This window comes from Perna viridis, chromosome 3 (assembly GCF_037379345.1).
Source record: "Perna viridis isolate PV_CMFRI_1.1 ecotype Kerala chromosome 3, ASM3737934v1, whole genome shotgun sequence".
Lineage (NCBI taxonomy): Eukaryota > Metazoa > Mollusca > Bivalvia > Mytilida > Mytilidae > Perna > Perna viridis.
In genome coordinates, this window is record NC_142447.1 from 6,520,885 (window position 1) to 6,540,261 (window position 19,377).

At 33.3% G+C, this 19,377-nt stretch overlaps 1 protein-coding gene and 1 pseudogene across 2 annotated transcripts; one reads left to right on the forward strand and one right to left on the reverse strand.

Moving 5' to 3' along the window:
• Positions 1–226: 226 nt before the first annotated feature.
• Positions 227–5,104, reverse strand: LOC148620818 (uncharacterized; annotated as a pseudogene). The gene is made up of 2 exons (XR_015920962.1): positions 4,978–5,104; positions 227–2,084 (listed from the first exon to the last, which is right to left on the reverse strand). The product of XR_015920962.1 is annotated as an uncharacterized LOC148620818 (transcript).
• A 10,121-nt stretch (positions 5,105–15,225) lies between these two features.
• LOC148620819 (uncharacterized) lies at positions 15,226–17,277 on the forward strand. Its single transcript, XM_088573935.1, has 2 exons — positions 15,226–16,250; positions 16,895–17,277. The coding sequence occupies exons 1-2, from the start codon at positions 15,266–15,268 to the stop codon at positions 17,260–17,262; spliced, it is 1,353 nt and encodes a 450-aa protein (XP_088430061.1). The 5' UTR covers positions 15,226–15,265; the 3' UTR covers positions 17,263–17,277.
• Positions 17,278–19,377: the final 2,100 nt, after the last annotated feature.

A 19,377-nucleotide genomic window follows, 5' to 3' on the forward strand; every position in this document is an offset into this window, starting at 1 on the left:
GGTCAGTCGATGAAGCAGAGAACGCTTCTACGCTTCTCCATTAGCACCTGGTCCATGCTTCCTTTCTTTTCCGAGTTCCCCATTTGCTTTTATTTCTTGGTACGTGTTAATTTGGTTATATACTGTTTGTTTTCCCTGTCTAGTCTTTATCCTTGGATTGTGTTCTTATGATATCTGCTCGAATCTTGGTTCCGTTGATTACTCTTTCATACAAATGATTTAAACATTTCTTATACAAAATTTTAATGTATATGTACAAAATTACAAGAAGGAAGATGCTCCCCGGACAACCAACGACACACTCCATGTTTGCATAATTAAACATAAAAGTCATTCAGATGAAAAGATTCTTGGTAAACACTGCACAATAATGTTTTCTCGTTATACGAATTAGCCACCAACAGTTTGTTCCGCTTTTTGTCCAAACACAAGGCTCTCGGTTTGTCTATGCAGTTTTCTTTCGTTAAGAGTTCCCTACTCCTTGTTCCGTCAGCGGAAATAACTACAATATTATCTGTCTGGTACCCTGCTACATAAACGTTTCCGTCGCTGTCAACGCCAATTCCACTAGGATATTGAAGTATTTCATCTTTGAAGATCCATTTGATGTCACCATTGAAATCACAACAGGTGACTGTTCCGGAATTCATATTCGAGAAATATATGTTTTCCTCATCTGCATCAATATAGCAGTTTTTGTCAAGAGGAGTATCATTGATTATACTATTTTCTGAGCCACCTCCTAATTCAACTTCTAGAACTCCTACACTTGAACAGCATATTGCAGTTTCATTTTGAATGGCTATTCCACCAAGGCTTACTGGATGTAAGTATTCGTCTAGATCAAAACGTCGCATTTCCTCTCCATTGTTCGCATCAATGACTGTTAGCCCTGCCATACTTTCGAAGTTGCGTGTAGCTATTACGGTGTTGTCCATTTCGTAATGTGCTATATCAAATTCCCAACCTTCAAAGGCTTTTGTCTCGGTGTCAATTACACCTTCAGTGTTCATAAAACAATACTGCTGCGCCACTCAGATTCAAATTCTACATTACGACAACGAATTCCTATTCTATCGTCAGAGATAATAGTACAACCAGAAACCATAGTCCTTTTTATATCAATGGTCTTATCACAGGAAAGATTTACATGTTCGAAAGACGTGTTACGTTTCGGCAGAGGGGCCAAAATTTGGGCTTGTAAAACTGGCTCAAAGGAAACTTCCGTTTTCTCTTTCTTTACTTGTATCTTGCCAAAACTGGATATATTTTTCCTTAAATCCTTCAAAGTTTGTTCAACGTTCACAGAAATACTAACTTGATCCAAAACATTCTGTTGCTTTAAGGATCCGAGAAATTTTGTTTTCGTCGAAACCCTATCTTCCATCTTTTTTACATAAAGGAAAGCTTGTAATTCGGAAGCATGATTCGTTATTTTGTCAAAGTTTTCTTGTTCTCTGATAATATCCTTCCTATCAGATTCCAAATTGGTAACTTGTTTTTTTAATTCCTTTATTGCTTTTTGCTCGGTGTCGATTAGATCACGCAACAGCTTCCCATGTAACTTGTCTAAAAAACTTTGAAGATCTTTTCTCAAATTTCCTATTTCTTGTTCTATTTTCTTTCTTTTCTGTTTTATTTCTTGGACGTTTCGATTTTTTTCTGTAAGTATTTTTTCTAGCGTTTTAGAAACATAATTCAAATTTCTTTCTACTTCCTGAAATAATGCAGATGACTTTACATTTTCTATGACGTCACTGATGTCTGCTAAAGCGTCCCATTTCTTATGATCCTGGATCATACATATTTTGCAACATGGACAATCGTGTATGCGACAAAATGTGATAAAACTTTCGTCATGTTTTTCACATGACTGCTCAATGTTGGCAACGTCTGGAGGTAAATGTAGATAATTTTCTATTGTAATTGTATCATGGTTTTTGGAAGACTTTGAAATCCTGTGGTGATTCCGACATTCATCGCATAACCCTTCATTGCATTGGTTACACCAGATAACGGCAAGTTTAGAAATTTTGTGGTGGTCACATATGGCACAAGCAGGAGGGTTTTTACTTGCCATCGTCCTGAAAAATACATCGTCAGTTGAATGAAGTACAAGAAAGATCACAATTTTATTAGTAAATTACACAGAAACTTTACAAAGAAAGAGGGATGACGATGGCCGTCGGGAAAGAAATAAAGTGCAAATACAAGATTTTTAATAAGGAAATATTCTTACACTCTATTTTGTGTCTGTCAGGAATGTACAGAAGATGCAGTAGCAGATTTTTATTGGAAACTGTAAATTGCGTGTAAAGTTTGAATAAAAAAGCAAATACTATTATTAGCCTGGAACCCTCACATTTTCTGGAAAATATCTTGACCATACCTTTTCAAAATGTCTGAACTATCCTCTCGAAGAAGCGAGGTGGGTTACATGATTTGACACGAAAATCAAAATCATGATATTTGATTCGTACTCGTGGCGTATAACGTACTTATATTTTTTCACCATCCATTTGTGTTCCTTTCGATTAATCCTCATTCCACCGCCAAGCAACAATTACATTGAGAAAATAAACAAAATAAAACAAAAAAAAAAAAAAAAAATAGAAAAACCCTAAGTTTATTTCATTTGTTTTACTTATAGGGTATTATTATCAAAACAAGCTAAGGATGCCAAGCACATACCGCACATACAACTAACAGATTATACAACAGGAAACACTTCGAAACTTAATAATTGAGAAGACCACCGAATAAAAAGCGGCAAGAAAATGCTGAAGCTTTAATTAGCAATCTTTCGAAAATGCAGACAGAAGGTGATTCGTGCATGTCAAACACCCACCGAATTCAGTTTTATTTCTTGTTCAGAAACAGTAAAAGATCACGTAACCACTCTAAGTTTTTCATTTGTAGTTGCGCCTTTGAGAACAAGAATTATACAGAGTGTGCATGAAATTGGAACTTTGCAAGAGTTTTCATTCTTCATTTGGTGGATTTTAGTGGGAGATAAATGTATGAATTTTTTAAAAAGCGTAGATCTAAGTGCAGAAATGATTATAGTTATGTTAAAGTATAGCATATCAATCACTTTACCATTGGCAGTGTCTGAATCTTAAGTGGACTGGTATTTATTATGAAAGGGGAATTCAGAAACATCAAAATCTTATTTCCTGGGCAAAACGCGAAAAAAGGAAACAAACACAACCAACTTATATAATGTAGACAACAGATTAATATACATTAAAGGAGGTAGACCTAGGGTAACGGACATCTCCTAAAATTGGTAATATATTTGTATCATAATCAATTTCATCTGTCTTAGTTATTTTGATGCTTACATGAGATTGATCTAAAATGCTGAATACAACACCCCAATGATTTGTAAGAGATGTGTCCCTTACCCTAGATCTACCTCCTTGAACACAAAAAAAATCTTAAAACAAGGGAAACAAGGCAGCACACAAACACTAAAACGCTTACAATATGAACCTATGAAATCTAATGAGGATATCTTGTCTCATCTGTGAGATGAAAACTTCATACCAGTCAATCAAATTATCATGACGACCGTAAAACTTACGCAGTGTTAATATCAACAAAAAATTTATAACACCTCTTCTTTAGCAGCTTATTTTGCAGTAGGCTCGCTCTACAAAGTAGGCCGGCCCGTGAATAAATATAAAGGCGCAACAGTAACAGGTCAACTGTGAAAGATGTACTCCATGGGCTGGAAATGATGGTGTATTGCGACTAAGAAAGGGGAAGTTTACAAGCATCACGTTTATCAGAAAGTTTTGATTTCAAATGTATGCCCTTTATAATCTATGTTTAGTCTAAGGGAAAAATCAAGAGGAGATTTATCAAATGTCTTCTGATTTCAAAATGTATTTGGGTATTATTATAATTTGTAATAAGTCCTTGAAAACAAACATTTCCCTATCAAGAACATTATTGGTTTAATATTTTTTTCAGCCGTTCTATTGTCGAGAGTTCTCTTTCTTTTTATTTGTATTGCATTTTACTAAAGATCAGAGGTAACTCCTTAAAACACATGTATAGCATTTTAAAGTTTCTGAAATATATAATAGGATTTTTGTATCTAAATAGAATTTCTATAATACCTTGCGAGGAATCTCATTATAATTCCGCCATGTTCTTGCTGTTAAGGGCCTATTGTTGATAGCTGGATTTAGACGAAAATGCAATTTTTCACGAATTTGAAAAAAAAAACAAGAAACAATAATCTTCATCAGAATTGTTGAAATTTGGCGGAAAAGTATTGTTTTGTTTAAAAAGACATTTTTCATATTCCCGACTCTGATTTCGTTTTTTGAAATTTTGAGCAAAGGGAAGAAACCTTGCAACCCGACAGACTGGTTTACTGTCCGTTTGGAGCAATGGACAGCAGCAGATTTCAAATTCAAAACATTTAATTTATTGTTACTGTGGTAAGTACGTGGTTACTTTTGAATAATTAATTTCAAACCATTTAGCTACTTACCGAGGTGTAAATAGTTTACGTTTTAAAGAAAAATGTTTAATTTTTTCCTTTCCCCAATGAGACCGCCAACCAGGTTGTCGGGTGTTGGTGGGTTGTGTCCCTTTGAAAAACTTGCTAAAATAATTTTCATTCAGTAAATATGTAAAACAACTACTAGCAGCAATAAAAAAATGTCTTGGTGTTAACAGAATTACGGCATATTTGACAATGTAAACTTTGTAGTGCAGGATTTAAACGTGATCATTTTTTAATAATTCATACTGTAGGAAGATACCTTCTTGTTTTATGAATGTGCAAGTCATTTTACACAATTTAATAAACGGTAGATGTCAATTAAGTTGTAGACATATTTTGATTCATATTTCAACATTATTTTATGCCACTGACACCGAGTATAGTTTATTCCTTTCTCTATCAATTCACAGTACACCAGTAACAAAACAGTTTAAATAAAACCTTTAATAACTTACCGATGTTCAAAGAATGATAAATGGCAATCCAAACTTTTGTTTAAAATGAAGCGAATATGTCTACCATTTTGTTGACCATGAAACGGTTCATTAAACATGACGGTAGCTATACGGTAGTAAAAAGGATATCAAATTAACACAATTTTGTTTTTATTTTATACCAAATTGAACAAAAGTATTTTTTTTTAATTTATTTAATTCCTAAGGATCAGATGTTGTATAACTAATAAATATCTATTGAAAATGTTTACAGATATGTTTGAAGGTATCATAAACCCCAATTGGCTCCCCTGTTCTAGATAGCATGTCATAAGGCCCATATAATAGCTTGATACCTGTATATGTCATAAATTACCTGAATAGGCCACTCTAAAGAATGCATTCAACATATCAAAATTAAGAAAATACAGCAAACTTGCAAACTTTAAGGGACTATGGCACTAGATTGATAAGAAAATTAAGATAGAAAAAAAAGATAAAAAAAAGTACACCTTCATCTTAAATATCATAGTTATTCACTCCCAAATCTTTGTTTAAACTCATAACTTTTTAAAACAGGTCTCCAGCACAATAAAATTTCGTCAAATAATTTCGTTTATTGTAAACTACTCGTGGCCCGTTTAGAATTAGAATTATAATTTACAGTACACGAGTAAGATTATCTGGTCAAGATAATTCAGACAATTTTAACTTCCTGGCTTCGATATGGAGACACAAGTTGTGTATCTCCTTGGAAAGATTACTTATTGTTACGCTTTGTTCATCAACCACTAGTATATGTGCGACTATCAATGTTGGGTAATCGGAAAAAAGACAGATTTAAGGGAGCAACCATTTCAAACTTATGAGGGGAGGAACTAGGATGAAATTTTCAATCCTGCCTTTTTTTCAGAAAATATACTAGTATGTTGTAACTTTTCATCTACGGTGCAAGGGTGGTCCTCTTAACGATTCAATATATTTTGTTTTCGAAGCCACTTCCTTATCGACCTTATCACTTATACAAATGATTAAAGATCAGATGCGTAAGCATTAATTTTAGCAAAGTTTGTATCTTGACGTTTTCTTAAGTATTAGCTTGTCTGTACGTTTTATGCTCCTCATTTTTTTTTAAATGCTTGTTCCTCGGTTTCTGCCAACATTTGTATCAACTTCCTTGGTAATTTCTCCGAATGGTTTTAAATATCATATCTTAATTTCTTTACTTCTTTTTCGAATTATTCACGCTTCTGTTTTAATTCCTCTATGTATGCAATCATACATGTTAATAAGTTTGTTTGTAAGATTATATCACCTTTATCCAACGTTTTTTACAGTTCCTGAAATAATGATGATGACTTATAATTCCCTATGACGTCACTGATATATGCCATTCTCGTGATCCTAAATAGTACACTTTTTGAAAATAGGCAGTCAATCAATCATGAAAATGCACTATTTGTAATTGTTGGAAACTCACGATTTAAAAGAGTAATCAAAGGAACCAAGGTTATAGGGTAATTAAAAGAATGTTATCCAAGGACAAAGACCAGACATGGAAAACAGACACACACAACAAAGAACATATAGTAACTAAAATCACATATACAAAGTAACAAAAGCAAATGAGCAACTCGGACTCCACTAAAAACTGGGAGCATGGACCAGGTGCACCGGTAAGATAAGCATCCTCTGCTTTTCTAGAAACACCCGCCGAGTTGCTCATAAAAAGTCAAGTACAGGGTTGACAAACGAGGAAAGGAAAACTATGACTCGTTGAATAAATCAGTTTTCATGGTGCAGATGGATACACCATAACGATCCACGATTTCATGATGACGACCATAAAACTTCTGTAGTGATGACTTCAATCTTGTAGCAACATAACCCTGTTTCAGAAGCCTACTTGTCAGATTTCTAGTGCGATACAAAAAGTCTGCGTAGTTTCGGCAAGCTCTGGCATAACGTATGAGTTGTGATATGAACACTCCATACGCAGGTGCCGTGCTGAAGTAATGTTGCCACAGATGAAAGGGAAGTTGACAATTTTGAATGAAAAGTCATCACGTTTGTCGTAAAGTTTGGTCAATAGTTTTCGTTTACCATCGATTTCTAAGTGTAGGTCAAGATATGAGGCTGACTTCACAATGTCTGTAGTATCCTTTATCTCCAGTTCTTTGGGGTAGATGCGATGTATAAAATCCCCGAAATTAGGAGCAAAATCCGAGCGTCGGTGAAACTTCAGAGATAGTTTTACGGCAAAGTGCACAATGCAAACAAATCAGACAAGGGACAAAATCATCGTTCGGAAATGATACGTCATAAAGATAATGCAAATCTTACTTATTTTTTAAACGTGATCATGAACGTCTTAAAGTCTAACTCAAATAGCAAAGAAATGATTAAAAGAACCTCAAAGGGAGACCAACAACACTGAAACGCAAGGATTTTTAATTGGAATGTAAATATATGAATCCATTTGAAGTTCAGAACATATTTTTCTATCTAAACAAGCAATCATGTCACTAAACTAAGTGTCTATGAACATGCATTGACAATGGAACAATGTCAAATCATTATGTGAGAGCAAATGTTTCTAAGTCGAATAAAAACACAGTTAATAAAATTTTATTAAAATTGGTGGAAGAGTTTTAAAGTAATTGTGTGTAGTGTGAACAAAGACTGGATTCTGCAACTTTTATCTTGAAAACCATGCATAATACTTGTAGTACATGCTGTAGCTACATTTATAGACATAAAACCCTTTCAGTTGATATTATAATTCCTATAAGGCAATATAGATATGGATATTACAAAAAATGTCCAGTGTATTAGGATAGGCCTCTACAAATTAAAAAAAAATGTTCTCCTGGAACTAATAAAATAGTAACTAGCTTTCACTGCGTTACCGAAGATTTTTGGAATTTTTGTGGTTTACATCCACAAAGACAGTCAAATTATATCATCGAAGCTATGTTGTCTTAGCTTTATAATGAACGAAATGAAGGGTGTAACGGACATACGGAAAGTGCGATCCTTTTCAACTTTATTGTTATAGTGTTATTTAATAACATTCATGCATTTCGATAATGATTTATAAATATTTAAGACAACTATAATTCTTAATTTCAATTAAATTATGTCCATTAAATATGAACTTTAATTGATTTCTGTTGACTACGGCTATTGTGCAAACAGCTATTCGTCACTCTAGTGAAACCATATACTATGTAAAGAAACTCTCCTTTACACCATGTACAGGTGACAAGTATGCATTTTGTGCAGTACTTGTACTGGACAGGTGTTGACTGAATCATTTGCATCGTGTCATGGTGCATACTTCAGATGACATTCTAGTTTGAAATAAATTCAGACCCATACATGTTGTTACTAATATGAATTATAAAGAAATTTCTTTGTTAAAAGACTTGGATCTGAGGCTGTGTCCGCCAAACCATTATAAATTACTGTTTTACTGTTCTGTATGTGCGTTAACACGCTGTATTCTTTCAATAATTTACTCTATTTTCTTTATAAATAACCGTTGTATTTTTATGTTTCCCTAGTGGGCTACTGATTTGTGAATATTTGTATCCTAGTATCCTTATTTAATTCAGAAATACTGTGCTTCTCTTCAGGAAATATGTACACCATATTTGATTTGAGATTGATATGACCATTGAAGTTATGGGTCTATATCTTTATAAGGTCACGTACATATGTAATTCAGATTATTCAATATGTAATTCATAATTAAGAATGTGTTTTATCCAAAATCTAGCCTAATTGGTATTTCTAATTTTATTTTTAAAAAATTGTAAATTGTCTGAATTTCTTTACTGTTAATATTGTTACATTATTTTCAGAGAATTTTTATACTATAGTACAGGCTGATTGTTACAATATGTTATCTGTAAATACGTCAGGATAGTGAAGTATACCTTTATTAGAGTTTGTAGTATTTATTATATATATTAGAGGTTAAAGGTCGCATTTCATTCATATAACTTTATACAAGGATTAAACAATTTTGTCTGTACCTGCATCGTATTTATGCCAGTTTACGACGGCGGACGCCAAATGATGAAAATTACCTCACATACGGGTTCGGATCCAGAGAGTTTCAGAGGGTCTTCTGAAAAAAAGTTGACTCCAGGTTATCATTTGCTAATTTTTGCATGTCATTCGGTCACGATGATCTATTCCTCCACACTTATGAGGCTGACTTTATAGCTGATCTGATACAAAAGAAGGAACATCATTTAGCCAGATCATTTTATCTCAGTTTCAGCTATAAAGATGACGAATTATTGTTAAACAAATCTAGTTTGGGAAAATTTATACATCGTATCAACCCCAAAGAACTTGAAATAAAGGATACTACAGACATTGTGAAGTTAGCCTCATATCTTGGTCTACGCTAAAAGATCGATGGTAAAGGATAACTATTGACCAAACTATACGAGTAATCTTTTCCGTCGATTCTCTGAGAGTATGTGAAGATACGAGAAGTATGAAGATGTTTGTTTGATTTCTTGATTTCTCTTTCACATCACATATTTTATGTAATTTTACTACCTTTGCAATCCTTTGAATGGTTCCAGCTAGATTATCCAAACTTCCCTCCATTGATGACTTAATGTACTGTATCACGTCATTGGTAGATGCTACATCGTCGCATTTGAATGCAATACCTTTCAAAACATAAGCAATGGTATAAAAATATGAGATGTGGTATGATTGCCAATGAGAGTCATCCATAAAAAGCTAAGCAAAGAACAATTTAAATTTTACAGGTCAACACACCTTCTTCAATGATGGGGAAAACTCATAACATAAAGCAATAAACTAAAGACATCTGATGTAATCGTATGCTTACTTTATGGTTTTTGTGCGTATGCTTTGTTATTTTTAAATCACATAAAAATATGCAGCAATCTATTTTTCCTTTGTATAAAAGTTAATCAAACTTTCATTATGTTTTGAATACGGATCGCTTTGAAAATATTGATAACCTTATCATTTATATAGAATAGTGTATATTACAGATAAGTTTTCACCTTCTTTGGTGTCAATCTCAATTCCACTAATTTGTTTCTTAATAAATTAATACGCCACGTGCTTTTACACAAAATATAAACTATTTGATTTTCTTGATCTTGACCAATCAAATAAAAACATTACATAAACAATTGGAATTATTCTGTGTTTGAGAAAAGAATCAAACAGATCAATCACAACTATAAGGAAATTGTTACCTTTTTGTAGCTAAAAATGAAATTTTATAGGCAAAAACGAGTGCAGCTTCTCTTTCATGTAGCAGTCCAAAGAGTACTTACCAACCTTACAAGTAAAGCAAACGAGCTTAGATGTTGTATAATCACAGAAATAGTTCAGGAAACTTATCTAAAAAAGATTGTAATAATTAGAATGCACTAACTGTATAGCATAGATATAGTTCTTATGGAAGAGTAATCAAGGGAACCAAGGTTATAGCGGCAATCAAAAGAATGTAAACCAGGGACAAAGACCAGACATGGAAAACAGACATACACAACAAAGAACATAAAGCAACTAAAATCACACATACAAAGTAACAAAAGCAAATGAGCGACTCGGACTCCACTAAAAACTGGGAGCATGGACCAGGTGCACCGGTAGGATAAGCGTCCTCTGCTTTTCTAGAAACACCCGCCGAGTTGCTCAGAAAAAGTTTTTATTCAATGACAAGGATAAGTATTACGGTATGACGAAGGTTGAAAAATGTGACCTAGGCTTTATTACTGTTAGATGGCACACTTTGAATAGTTGAAGAGTTTATGGTCTCACACTATATTAATTTACTCTTTATATTCAGCTACACGTGCCTTATTCAGGGTTTAACCAGAATCTAAAAAAAAAAAACATGACAATCATAAAATATTGCTAAGTTCGGTAATGCTGTGCATGTGTTTCAGTGAGTAACCTCTCATCAACAGCCTTAGAATCAAATACTAAGAAAGTTCAAAATTCAAAAATAATTTCTATGCAAGAAGTACTCAAAACCAAAACTTTTGAAATAGGTTCCACCAAGGTATGTCAAAGGAACTATATTAATTCAGCTCAATGTTAAATACAAGGATGCGAGCCTCGGTGTTTTAGAGTTTTTGCTTTATGTGCTACGGCAAGTTTCGGCAAATAATATTATATTTAGTTCGTGATTGGATAAAATGTGCCAATATTGGATAAAGTTTCCTCATTTGTTCAGGGTTTGTCATTTGCAATGATGTAATGCTGCACCGTATACATTTTATTTAATATATTGGTATGCATTTACTTCGTCACGCAATTGTCATGCAATAAGTCAAGACAACATCTCATGGTTATGACACAATATGTGTACTTGGAATGAAAGTAGAAGTTGTTTCTAAAAAAGCGCTTCCTTAATTATCATTCATAATTTTGATACAATGATTTCGGACTAATTCACTTATACAAATTGGCAATCAAAGTCTATCGCTTAACGTAATGTTGCTTTTAAATGATGTGCTCTTGGTATTTCCATCGTAAATCGAAGCAAAGTGTAAAATTGATATATTACTCCCATTGGTTTGTAATTTGATGTACAACAAATTAGTCCATTAAGGATAGAAGATTCTAGGGTGCCATTCATCAAAGTGATTTGCAATATATTTTTATCATGAAATAAATATAAAATTGATATTATAAATGTAGCCATGGTGTGTAAAACTCAATTGATATGGTCTCGGTGTATTTCAGATAAAACATATATGGACGATGTTGATCAAAAACCGTGCGTTGGCCAAAACACAATACGTATGGATATTAACCGAAATACTAGACTACTAATTGTTCCATCCAGGCATTATATGTTCGATCATTCAATTTTTCTTTCTGTTCGTGTGACCCTTCTGGTATGAAAAGTAAATTTCAGCTTTTATAATTTTCAAACCGTACTTGAAGGTAAAAACACGAGTATTCATTTAGATTTTTATTGAGACATAATGGAACAAATAGCAAGATCAAACTTTATTAGATTGACCAAAATCAATGAGCATGACATGTATTGGTCCATGTCTTATGCTGGTGATTCTACCAATTCTTCCTGCTAAGTTATCGATGAGGCCCAAAAAAACATAACTGATATTAAAGAAGAGAAAAAAATCAATCATTGATTGCCATATTTCCATTATTATTATCCTTGTGATCTATGTGATCTACATTTAAATAACTTAAGCAAGGTTAATAAGCATTGTACAGGAATCAAGAAGTACAATCATTATTAGCAAAGGTCATCAAAGTGATAAAATTAGAAATCATTGCTAACCAAGGGCGCAAAGAAGATATCATTGTTAACAACTAATAAGGGAGCCAAAGAGGATTCATGGTTGAGAAAATGAGCAAAAGAGAGTTCATGGTTGAGCAAGTGATAAAAAGGGGGCTTATTACAGAAGTGGGCAAAAAGGAGATCGTTGTTGACTAAGTGAGCAAAAAATAATAAAAAAAGAGATCATCATTAACAAACTGAGCAAGTAATCAAGGGAACGGATGTCATAGAGGTAATCAAAAGAATGCAATCCAGAGACAAAGACCAGACACGGAAAACAGACATACACAACACAGAACAAAAAGTAACTAAAATCATACACACAAAGCAACAAAAGTAAATGAGCAACGGACTCCACCAAAAAACAAAGAGAGTTCATGGTTGACAAAGTGATAAAAAGAGATTTCAAAGTTGAAAAAGTGAGCAAAAGAGGTTTCATGTTTGACAAAGTGATAAAAAAAGAGATAATTGTTAACAAAGAGACCAAAGGAGAGTTCATTGTTTACAAATTTGGCAGAGAGAGTGAGCAAAATAGAGTTCATTATTAAAAAAGTGATCAAAAGAGAGATCGTGGTTGAAAAAGCAATCAAAAGAGAGATCATGATTGAAAAAATAATCAAAAGAGAGTTCATGGTTGAAAAAATGATCAAAAGAGAGATCATTGTTAATTAAGTGGGCAAAGAAAGGGGCATTGTTAAAAAAAATAGAAAGAGAGTTCGTGGTTGACAAAATGATCAAAGGGATATCATTTTTAATCAAGTGAGCAAAAGAGAGATCATTTTACTAAGTTATACAGAACCCAAAAAATCATTGTTAACAAAAGTAAGCAAAAGAGAGTTCATGGTTGACAAAGTGATCAAAAGAGAGTTCATGGTTGACAAAGTGATCAAAAGAGAGTGTATGGTTGACAAGTGAGAAAAAGAGAGATAATTGTTAACAAAGTGAGCAAAGGAGAGCATTGTTGATAAAGTGGGCAGAGAGAGTAAGCAAAATAGAGTTTATGATTTAAAAAAGACATTTAAAAGAGAGATAAGATAATGATTGACAAAGTAATCAGACGAGGTTTCACGGTTGAAAAAATTATCAAAAGAGAGATTATCGTTAGTTAAGTGGGAAAAGGAGAGGTCATTGTTAAATAGTAATCAAAAGAGAATATGGTTGACAAAATGATCAAAAGGGATATTGTTAACAAAATGATCAAAAGGGATATTGTTAACAAAGTGATCAAAATAGAGTTCATGGTTGACAAAGTGAGCAAAAGAGATTTCAAGCATGGTTGACAAAAACTAGTACGAGCATTAATGTTGAAAAAGTAATCGAGGGAACCAAGATTCTAGCGGAAATCCAGCCTTGTTAAAATCATTAATTATATTACTGGGTTGATGATAATCTCGGGGACAAAGAATATATTTGAAATATTGAATTGATGTGTATAGTCATAACAGCATAAGAATTCATCCGAACGAGTTCGTAAAATGGCCAAGAATGTACGTGGACGATCATCATTTATTATGCGACTGGTCATGATTGACAGCAATCAATTCAATTGACTAACACTATGATCATTCTTGGGAAGATTTAAATTGCCAGATAAGATAATTTTTGTTCGAATTTAGTAGGAAATGTGTAAGATGAATAAAAGACAGATGAGCACGATTTCTGTTGTGGTTCACCAGATATCACTTAAAAGAATTTTATACTGCAATCTCCCTATTTGAGAAAATAAAACATATTGACTGTTCATAAGGCTTTAATATGCCAATGTCATATTATCACTTTAAGCCAAAGCCACTGCTTGAATGTTTACATGTCCGACCGCCATTGATTGTGATTGAATACGCAATATACCCTTTTGTGGTAAGTTGGTGAGCATTCTCAATATACACTTCCGCGAGGTAGAGTTTGGGTAGAATAAAAGAATTTTCCTCGCAGAAGGGTATATTGAGCATGCTCTACGCATGATCATAGAATACCCCAACGTTAGCACAAAAGGGTCTATGTGACACACTTAATTAAACCAGCCAATCGTTGAAGCATGAACACAATGGGACAATGTTTTGAGTCTAAAAGCAAAATAATGTTGTTACTTGTTATTATTTGATAACCATAATACATATCTGTGTTGCAAAATGGGTCAGTTATTTGTAAATCAGTAGCACAATCTGTCGTACTCCAATTGATTGCGAATAGATTAACAATTTTACACGTGTCTATTCCGCCCATACGGGAGGCGCCACACAGGGAACACATTATAGAATTCGTATTAAAATTAATATTCCCCGTTCATGAAAAAAAATTATTGCAGTATAAACACAATATTAATATCTTGACTTCACATACAAGAAATAAAAGGATCTGGCACGAAACGGGGTAAATGCTCTGCGGAGCATCACAGTTATCCCGTTTCTTCGTCTCATCCTTTTATTCCTTTTATGTGAAGTCAAGACACTATTATTGTCTATATAATAGGACAAATTTAAATTTGTCTATTATTCAAAATTGTCATTTGCAGTTGTCAGAAACACTTTTAAAGATTGTTAATTGTTAGGCACCATATTGAAAAGCGCAGTAGCAGAATGTAATATGCTGTAACAGAAATTATAACAAAGTTTTAAGACAATAAATCATTTACCAAATTGAATATACATGGACGTACTTGTGCGGAAGCCGGTTAGAACCACTTGACAAACAAATATTATGTCATAATTGTGACATTATTTGTCATAATTACGACATCGATATAGTTATACGATGTGGTAATTCCAACATAACTATATCGCTATTTCGACATACGATACCGTAATTCAGACATATGATGTCGTAATTCAACATATTTTGTTTTTCAAGTTGCCCTAACCGACTTCCGTAGACTAGTTATATGACTTACTTTACTATATAATAGATAAAATAATCAAGCAATAATTGATAACTAATACACACACTGTATAAACAAAAACTTAGTAAAACGGCTTATTCATCAGTATGAGGTTTTTATTGTTAATGTTTTCTATTAGCATTATAAATGGATTCTTATTGGATGATAAAAATAGTTCTTTACCTGGAAAACAATCTTATCTGACTGTTTCTGAATTTTATGGTTACAAATCAAAGGCAGAGCAGGATTTGGATAAGGTTCGGGAACAACTCATTTCTCAAAAAAGAATACAGGCAGAAAACTTAAACTTACTGGCAACACAGTTACAAGGAAAACTTGATGCGTTCGAACATAAGTTGCTGGAAAAGACGTCACCGACCGCGACCTATTCTACAAACTTAAACCTTCAACAAAAATACCAAGAACTTGAACGGAAGTATGACGAGTTGAAGAACTCCTCAAAGGCACTTCAACAAAAATACGAGAGTCTAAATCAGAAGAACGTACAACTGACACACGAAAACAACCAAATTCGGCAATCTCTTGCCAAACTAGAAAACATGTCAACAGAAACAGAGAAAGAAATAAGCAAACTCCAAAATGACAGTTTTACCGTCCACCAGCAATCATTAGAGTTAGAACAGTTTAATGCGACAAACTACCTGCTTCGGGAAGTCCAACAGAAGACACAAACACTTGATACAAAGGTAAATTCGTTGGTAAATGGTGAACAAACAAGGAAACAAGATTACAAGGATCTATATAACAAGCTCAAGAGCCTTAACATGACTTCACAGATAACTACAGATGATATAAAAAAGAAAGTTTATGAAATCGAAAAGAATTATTCAAGCCTCGCTGCAGATATTCAAAAAGAGCAGAAAGCCTCCATGCAAGGCATTGTAAATAGAACAACTTTGCAGTTTTATGAGCTCGAAGAAAGAGTGAATGTCTCCCTATGTATGAAGTTCGAGCAAATAACAGCCATATTGGCTTTGGGGAACAATTCAGCTGAAATGAGTGCTTTACGCGAATGTGACAATCAGATTTTTTCTGCGATGAAGCGTTATGTCGATGACCAGCTTCAGCCAGGTAAGTGTTTTGATTTCATACAGAATCACATGCATCAATGAGTTTTCCCTGAGAGGAAAATCAAAAATGGTATTTAAAAGGAACAAAATCCGCGAATAACGACTAGCTAAAGAAGAACATGAAACACTGTCATTGCAAGAAATTGTTATTGCTTATACTGTCATTTTGTCATTGTTATCAAAATAGCGATTTTGATTTTCACGATTTTGAGAAAAACCCCACGTTAGTTATTTAGAAAATTCTATAATATTGCGATTTGATGTTAGTCGCATTTTGCGCAATAATAAAAACATCCAATAATTTCTGACGTAACAGTAACCAAAATAATACGCACACAGGAAACAAGTGTAAATGAGCAACACTCAAAACTGGGAGCATGGAGCAGGTGCACGGAGCAGGTGCACCGGCGAATAAGATATACTATTTACTGATAAACTATAGAGACTTAACTAAAAATGTACAAAATGCATTTTTTTTATTAAAAGTATGAAAATCTACTGCCCTTCATTTAAAGTTGATCCATATAAGTCAAATTGTTGCTCTCTAGCATGCTACCAATAATTAACTCGATGACTTTGAAATTTATACAAGTATACCTACTCAGAATGATGTTTCCATATTTCGTTTTTCTTTCTATACTCTAGTAATACTAACTGCTTGCCACAAAATTGGATATGACGTCGGTGTAGGATTACTGAAATTTACTGAAATTAAGACGGTTGTTGGAATAAATTATCTGTCGGAATATAATTCAACAGGAAAATTCACCTGTGAGGTGTCTGGATTTTATTTTATATCAATTACGATAGCGAACACTAACAGAGGAGTAGGCATCGATATTATGGTTAATTCGACAAGTCAAGAATTTTTCGAAACGACGTTAGGAACAGCCTCCCTAGTTCTGAAGTTGAACCTTAATGACGAAGTTTGGATTAATCATCAAACAGGTTACATATATAAAGAAAGCAATTTGTGTCTAAATATTTTCAAATTGAGTAATCATGTTTCATAGACTCAGACCAGTGTGATAATTCATGATTTATATTAAATTAAATAAATATATTTTTTTATGAATAAAACATACATAAATGTATATTTTTAGATCACCTGGCCAAAGGCCATGTGAGCTATTGCCATCACTTGGCGTCCGTCGTCGTCGTCGTCGTCGTCGTTAACAGTTATACAAAACTCTTCTCTGAAACTACTTGACCATTTAGAACCAAACTTTGTATGAATATTCCTAGGGGTATCCTGCATAAAACTGATGTGAGAATTTTTTATTCGTCAAAAAACATGGCCGCTGTTACTAAAAATAGAACATAGGGGTCAGGCAGTAGTTTTTCGCATGTATGTCCAAAACCGTTAAATTTAGCAAAATACTGACACAAGTAAAAATGTTTAGCATGATGAAATCTATCTGTGGTCATATATTTGTTTTAATCCTTTAAGCAATGTTGGAGTACTTGCCCTTTTTTGACGTTTCTTTTTCTATTTTAATGTAATTTCTTTCAAAATTCTTAATAGTTTTTGACACATTTAAGCATAGGGACTTACAATTCATTATGGAAACAACAACTGGTTTGGACACAATATACCACAAAATTTGAAACCTAATTAAAAAAATCAGATAAAAAATTTAAAAGTCGATTTTTTGGGGTATGGCCTTTTTTACCCCTTATAACTCGAAAACGGTAAGAGATATCTGAAATCCGATTGAACTATGCATGCAGAGATTTTCATGAAGAATCCAATGAAAAATAATACGAAATGGGGCCAAATATAAAAAGTCGATTTAGTTGGGGTGTTGCCTCTCTGACCCCTTATCACTCGAAAACCGTAAGAGATATCTGAAATCCAATTGAAGAAAGGAGGCAGGGATTTTCATAAGGAATTCAATAAAAATCGAAATCGGACAAAAAATAGAAAAGTCGATTTTTAGGCCCCTTTGGCCCTTATAACTCGAAACGGGAAGAGATGTATGAAATCCAGTTGAATACATAGACAAGGATTTTCAAAAAGGACTCCAATAATAATTTTTTTTTTCGAAATCGGACCAAAAATTTTTAAAAGTTGATTTTTTGTAGGCAAGACAGAATCAAGTACTCCTTTAACTCCAAAACGGTTTAAGATAAGTCTACCATGGAAAAACTGTTCAAAACAGAATTAAATTTCAAATTAGGGAACAGATTGGCATCTGAATCATAAAAATTGGATCAACAATAAGCTTTTTCTATCAATTATAATGATAACACCTATTTCCCCCCTTAAGACCCAATTTCCAAAGGGGAGGGGCCAAAACCTCCAAAAACTATAGGGCCCTCTGCCATGTTCCTATAAGAACAATGTGTTGAAATTTCAAAAAGATTGGATAAGTTTTACTGAAGTTTTCGTAATAAACTGAAGTTAGCACTCGCCAACGACGACGACGCCATGCATTATATGACCGAAAAATGTTTTGTAGTCGTATAAAATCTATAACTTCTCGTTAAGAGTTACTGCCCTTGAAAAGCAAAAAAAAGTGACGTTATTGCAGTTTTTCGCTTGAAAGTTATAACAGATATATAAAAAAAACTTTAAATTCACCAAATGATCTTTTCGATAATGCTTACAAGTCCCCATTGGGTAGAGGTTACAAGACGACTCATTGTTTGAGTTATTTCTCCTGAATGGCTAAATATACATACAAAAATACCAATTCTATGTTTTTGCAAATTTCGATATGTTATGCAAGTGTTCAAGGAGTAACCATGACATTTTTTTAAATTTCGATATCTTGAAAACCAAAATAGATAGAAAAAAAAACCTTTCAATTGATGAAATGACCTTCACAATAAGGCCAATAGTCTATGGGACTGAAGTTGTAGGATGACTCCTTGTTGGAGTTATTTAAGAATTGGCTATGATAAAAATTTTGTCTATTGAAAAATTTTCCATGTGCACATTGTTTATTGTGGGAAGTGCAATAAACAAAATTTGCACATGGAAAATTTATATCCCAGTATTTATTTTCATGTTTTACATTCTGTTGAAGATATGTTATAATATTTATAGCAATTCTTTTTCACAAGTGTTTCTTGCTAGTGAAATTAGCAAATATAAATCTCTCGCAAAAATACGTTGTTTATAG

What these genes read in the sequence shown, in the direction of transcription:
- LOC148620819 (XM_088573935.1), top strand. Translation starts at nt 15,266, where the DNA reads ATGAGGTTTTTATTGTTAATGTTTTCTATTAGCATTATAAATGGATTC. An exon ending in CGATGACCAGCTTCAGCCAG is followed by an intron (nt 16,251 to 16,894) that starts GTAAGTGTTTTG and finishes TCTATACTCTAG; the next exon opens with TAATACTAACTGCTTGCCAC.